The following is a 6,222-nucleotide window of genomic DNA, read 5'->3' on the forward strand; positions in this document are numbered from 1 at the left end:
CCGAGTCTCCGTGGACAGACGATTCCTCTCCCTGTCTTCTCTCCATCTTGTGCGCTTTTACTAAAAAATTGAAATATTGATCTTAATTAGAGTTTGCCGAGCTCAGCAGCTCGCGTTGAGGGTTTTTAGACAAGAGGCAGCAGACATCTGTCTCAGGCACTTACGTCTTCAGCGGCGGGAGAAGAGCGGCGGCGGCGGCGGAGAGAGAGAGAGAGAGAGAGAGAGAGAGAGAGAGAGAGAGAGAGGAGGAAACAAAACAAAAAAAAGGTGGCGAGGGGAGAAGAGTGATGGCTCCCTGTCTCCGGCCTTTTCTGAGAAACATGTCGAGCTCTCCATCTCTGCTCGCGGCTGTCAATACGTCTGAGAGAGGGGCGAGTTGAAGAGTGACTGACACACACACACACACACACACACACACACACACACACACACACAGCTCAAATATCCGTCCTGACAGAATATACATTCAACACGGTGACAATCTGAACACCCACTAAAGATTTTTAAGACCTGGTTCAAACAGCGTTTAAAAAAAACAGGCAGAAAGTTCAGAGTCTGTTCCTGTTGCGCACGAACAGTGCGCAGCGCCGCGCGGCGCACGGAGAAAAGGAAGTACTCAAAGTTAGCAGAACTTTAGCCGTGGGGGTTTTGCGAGCAGTGTTTCCGGGCGTGTCGGCGATTTCTTTGCGCACCTGAGACTTGAGCGGAGTTTACGAGTTATCGGAGAACAGAAAGAAGTCGCAGGGAGACGAATCCAAAAACCAGTTAACGAAGCTAATCGCTAATTCAGCTCCATCAACCAGCTAAAACACCCAACTGTCAGTCAGTCGCAGGAGATGGGACATGAGGACACCGGCCGCTCCCAAACAGAAACACTCACAACCTATCAACACTTCAGAAAGAGACCGTGAAACTGACACACGTGGAAAGCTGATGGTTTATTTATTTTTCTTAAATTTACAAAAAAATAACCTGATGAGAAAAAAAAAATCTTTATTGTGTAAACACAAACATGTAAAAGCAGTTTATAGATAAAAGCTTTGAGGCCCTGAGTGAATGGGACAGAGATGCACCTGTCAGGACAAACCTGGGGCTCAGAAAACACACGCCGGTGAGATCTGCTCACCTCCGATCCTCCTCCTCCTCCTCCTCCTCCTCCTCCTCCTCCTCCTGATGCTGCTGCTCTCACAGCCGAGGTTTGATCTGCAGCTTCTTCTCTGTATAAGACCAAAAAAACACACACAAAGAGATGAAAGGAAATTGCAAAAATTAAAATGACAAAAACCAAAAGACCCAAAGTGTGTGCGTTCGCTGGTGTGTGACGGACTCTGATGTTGGAGGAAAAAAAACGCTTGAATCCTGCAGAAACGTTGAGTGATGGCATCTCAGCTGATGAGTAAATGAGGAAGAGGAAGGAGGACAACGGGGATGGATGAAGGCGTGTGTGTGTGTGTGTGTGTGTGTGTGTGTGTGTGTGTGTGTGTGTGTGTGTGTGTGTGAGGTCCCCGCTCTGGCAGTGATACATTGCGCCTCGACTAATTTATGCAAAGTGAAGAGGAGCTTGTTTGGCTCGGTTCCACCTTTAATGAGGCTCTGGGGCGGTGCGCTGTTAGTCAGAGACCGGAGCGTCATTAGTAATACTTAAAAGGCACAAACCGACCGGACAGTTGGTGTGTGTGTGTGTGTGTGTGTGTGTGTGTGTGTGTGTGTGTGTGTGTTTGTTTGTGTGTGTCTTTTATTTGCAGTTTAACACTTCAGTTCAAAGAGTTTTTCTCGTCCTTTTTTAGGGATGTGAGAGACGAGACACCAGCTGCTGTTTCAAAGTACACTGGACGTCCTTTTATACTCACTTATGAGTATTCAGGTCCTCATAAGTGAAAATACTCGATTACAAATCAGGTCCTGTATTTAAAACTTACTTTGATAAAAGTCTGGAAGTAATATTAAACAAAATGTACTTTAAGTATCGGAAGTATAAATACTCCTTGTCAGTGTTTTACTGTTGAAGTTTTAGGATGAATATTCTAACTTTACAACATACATCAGAAAACACAGTTCTGTTTTCAGCTTTGTGTTTGTTTGTTTGTTTGTTTTTATAGCAAATTTAAGAAATGTGATTTTTTTTTTTTTAACATTAAGGAGAATTTTCGCACTTTATCACAAACATTTTGAATTTTAAAATCAATAACTGTGGAGATACGTGGTTTTCACTGGACGGGAAAGGTATGAATTTTTGTTTTTTATTTGAACAGTAACTGAAGCTGTCAGATAAGTAAAATGGAACAAGAAGTTTAAAAGTATTATGTAACAACTCAAGTAAAATAAAAAGTACTTTAAATTTGTACTCAAGTAAATGTACTTCGTTAGATTCCGGCGCTGCTCGCCGGCTATACATGTTTTCAATAAAAGAAAAAAAAAAAATGATGACAACTCTACTGAAAACTATTATTAGAAAATCTGGGCTGTGACTGTAATGTATGTTAGTGGAGGGGGGTCAAAGGTCGAGATGACTGGGGGCGGGGTCAAAGGTGCTGCTTGTTTCTAAGGAGAGGAGAGTAAATATAAAGCAGAGAGAGTTATTACTGTCATTAATACATTTATAAATGAATCAAGCTATTCTTAAGGTCATATTATCTAAATGAGTTTGATATTAAAATACATATAAAAACATAAAAAGGAGGACAAATTGAACAAATATGGCACACAAAAAAAAAAGTGGACAAAAAGAGTCTTATTTCAAAGGGTTTTAGTTTGGTTTTTTTTACGAATACTTACAAACTGTAAATCTAAATTTGACGATCCACTGAATCACGGTTGAGTCCAGATGTTTGAGCGGTCTGTTGGGGCTTTTTTAAATTTTGTTTGTGGTATAATGTTCTTATTCATATTGAAACCAGATTTTAATATACTTCTTTAAAGCTTTAAATGAGGATGAACAGCTCATTCATCATCTTTTAAAGAAGACTTTAGGGCAGGAAAAGAAAAGAAAGGCAAAAAACCTGACTTCTATTAAATGTTAACCAGCATTTAATGAGGATATATTAATCATTTTAGTCATTTTTTTCCCCGTCATTTATATTGATTATTCAATTATAGATAAAACAGACAATAAAATAAAGTAAAAAAATAACATATAAGAGTCAAAAGATAGAAATCAGGTCTGTGTGGTCAGACAGGTTGAACACAGGTGTGAGTCAAATGTTGCACTGGAGTGGCAACTGGTGTGTGTGTGTGTGTGTGTGTGTGTGCGTGTGTGTGTGTGCGTGCGTGCGTGCGTGTGTGTGTGTGCGTGCGTGTGTCCAGCAGGCGGTGGATGGGGTGGAGGGGGTGGAGGGGGTGGAGGAGCCTGATCCTCTATGTCATGTCTGTCAGCAGAGAGCTCAGCTGCTCCTCCGTCTGCCCCAAAACCTAAATATTATTACCTCTGAGCATTATGACTCCTCCCCCGGGCATCATCACCATCATCATCATCATCATCATCATCACACACACACACACACACACACACACACACACACACACTGGATGTGGCTTATCTTACTTTTTAAACTGTCAATCATATCAATTAAAACCACTCTTAAAAAAACCCAACCTGGAGACACCGAGTCCAAGAAAGGGAGGAGACACACAAACTGTCAGAGAACCAGACATGTTGTAAAATGAACCCTAAATTTAGCCTGATAATCAAAACCATTTTAAAATGAAGTAATTCAGACTCATTTCACAGTTCAGGTCAAAGTTGAGCTCAGAAGTTTGATAAAGTCGTATTAAATCCTACAAATCAGCGTCGGAAGAGGAGACGTTCATTTCCGGGACCTCTCAGGCGCTCTGGTTCTGGTTCTGGTTCTGGTTCTGATTCTGGTTCTGGTTCTGCGTGTTTTTTTGTACCTTTGACCTGCGACGCGTCGGCCGGCAGCGTCTCCGGCGCGTCCGCCTCCTCCGGGGAGCTGGAGAGGGAGATGAAGGACGGCAGCTCCAGAGGACCCGCCGCGGGTGTCCGCGGAGCCGCCTGAAGGTCGTCCGGCATGACCACGGACAGACGGGGCCTTACGAGAGACAAAAGAAAGAAACACTAAGTTTTGTTGTTTTTTTTGTTTTCACCGGTCTCGGTTGAGTGCAGACGGACGGCGTGTCGGTGGCGGTTTGTGTCTCGGACCTCTTCGGAGGCTCTTTGCTCCGGGATTTCTTGGCCGGAGCGGCGACGGCAGCGGCGGCGCTTCGTTTGGCTCGTTGCCGATGCTGCAGCTTACAGCGGGAACCCCGAGGACACGAGCCGGTCTTAGAGAAGTCTGGACACACCAGAGTGTGTTTCTTCTTACACTGGAGGTTAACACACACACACACACACACACACACACACACACACACACACACACACACACACACACACACACACACACACACACACACACACACACACACACCAGCTGGTTAGATGTTTCACAGAGTCATACAGAAAGAAAGAAATGCATCATGGGTGGATTTGTTTCAGAGACTGCTCCCGTTGATGTGATGTGCACGAAGCTGAAGGAAGCAACAACCTGAAACAGAAAATATTCAACGTTGCGTCTCTTGATGGACATCATCAGCTGAGTGAGATCTGCACGTGTTTTTGTGACCACTGGGTACGTGAACATTTGTGATTTCACCGCGGACCTGAATCTGGTTTTGGGTAAACTTTTGGAGGAACAGCCAAGTGTTCCTGAGCCCATGCAGGGTTTTCCATGACAGAATCGTGGCTATTTTTAAAGCCCGAAGATCACCGACTATATCAGATTTTGTTTCAAACTCTGGAAATCGTCAACAGAGACCCCTCGAAATGCTTCAGAAAGTCTAACGGCGATGAAGCGATGAGCCGGGCGACATGTTCTAAGTGACGTTTAATGTTTCAAGAGGAGGCGGAGCTTCACCGTCCAAAGACCTGAAGACGGTCAGGAGACACCAGGTGGGTTTTCTTGGTGTCACCGTAGAATTGGTCCCCCGGAGTCAGACTGTCAACACCGAGTTCTACCGGGACCTTTCTGAGGCGTCTGGAGGGGAAAAAACATTCGCTGCAAACCACCTGAACTGCGTCGCCATGGCAACAGGGTTCTCCAACGATTAAATTAAAGATGTTCACGAACTTAACTTTACTTTGCTAAAGTGACTCCTAACAGCACAAAGTGAAACCGGCTCCATTGATCTCCACTGAAACGGACCTCCAGCTGGTAAAAAGCGCGGCCCGCTGCCCGATTCGGCGCCTCCAACGATCTGTCTGTCATGAGACCGCGTTCCTGTCACTCTCTCCTTTAACGTGCATGAAGTGGGTCACCGGCGAATGTGTCACTCCGAGCGGCGGCGTGTGCGTAAGACGTTTGGCGAGTGAGTGAGTGTGTGTGACGCTGTAATACGGGTGTAAATTGGTAGCTTCGTTCTCCCCGAGATCCGATCCCCCCCACCTGTCAGAGGAGCTAATTATATTCACTCTGGGGTGCCGGCTGCAAGGAGCGTGTGTGTGTGTGTGTGTGTGTGTGTGTGTGTGTGTGTGTGTGTGTGTGTGTGCGGGGAGGGTGGCGGGGGCGAGGGGGAGGGGGGCCGTAGAGATAGATTTTCCAGGAACACGATGGACTCTTAGTCAACTCTCTGTGGAGGCCAGCGGTCCTGACTCGCTGTCGTCGCGGCCCCCTCTCACCACCCTCACACCCGTGTTCCTGCATCGTGGGGGTGCTCGCTGTCAATTGCCCCCTCGTCCCCCTCCCCCCTCCCTCCTTCGTCCCCCCCTGGATCATCTTTATCTTGTCGGGGGCTGAGGTTTCGACACGACGTTTTCGCTCAACAAATCAGCCGGTGTCGATGATGAGCGCTTTTTATATTTGGTTTTGCGCGACGTCACTGCTGATCTGCAGCTCCCTGAATCATCATGTTTCATTTTAGTCGCTTGTTCTTACTTTTAAAAGGAAGTTTTTTTCTCCAAAATAACAACCTGAAACCGAAAGAGATTCAATTTTCAACATGCAAAAAGCTGCTAAAAAAAAACAAAAACAAAAAACTCAAACTTCCGCTGGAACCAGAGAACGTTTGACGTTTTAGGGCTCAGAGTGAATCTTTAATTAAAGAGCCTGAGTTGTAGCTGAGGTTTAAGCCCCTCCTTTCTTTTTGAAGGACATTCAGAGAGCTCCTCGTGCATGAAGTTACTCTGAGGTCGGACTTCTGCGATTCTCCAATATCCCGGCGGCAGCGAGG

The 6,222-nt window shown here is 45.5% G+C and overlaps 1 protein-coding gene across 1 annotated transcript in view; it reads right to left on the reverse strand.

Annotated features, from left to right (window-relative positions):
* Positions 1 to 925: 925 nt before the first annotated feature.
* The window catches only part of zc3h3 (zinc finger CCCH-type containing 3), a 52,028-nt gene continuing 46,731 nt past the window's right edge, over positions 926 to 6,222 (reverse strand). The window contains exons 10-12 of the mRNA XM_069152921.1: positions 4,157 to 4,320; positions 3,889 to 4,046; positions 926 to 1,217 (exon numbers count right to left, since the gene is read on the reverse strand). Coding sequence (XP_069009022.1) covers positions 1,186 to 1,217; positions 3,889 to 4,046; positions 4,157 to 4,320 — 354 coding nt within the window. The 3' untranslated portion in view covers positions 926 to 1,185. The remainder of the gene's footprint in view (positions 1,218 to 3,888; positions 4,047 to 4,156; positions 4,321 to 6,222) is intronic.

The sequence above is a fragment of the Embiotoca jacksoni genome, unplaced genomic scaffold, assembly GCF_022577435.1.
Source record: "Embiotoca jacksoni isolate LCO1_2020_lvr unplaced genomic scaffold, fEmbJac1.0.p SCAF_19, whole genome shotgun sequence".
NCBI classification, from domain to species: Eukaryota; Metazoa; Chordata; class Actinopteri; family Embiotocidae; genus Embiotoca; species Embiotoca jacksoni.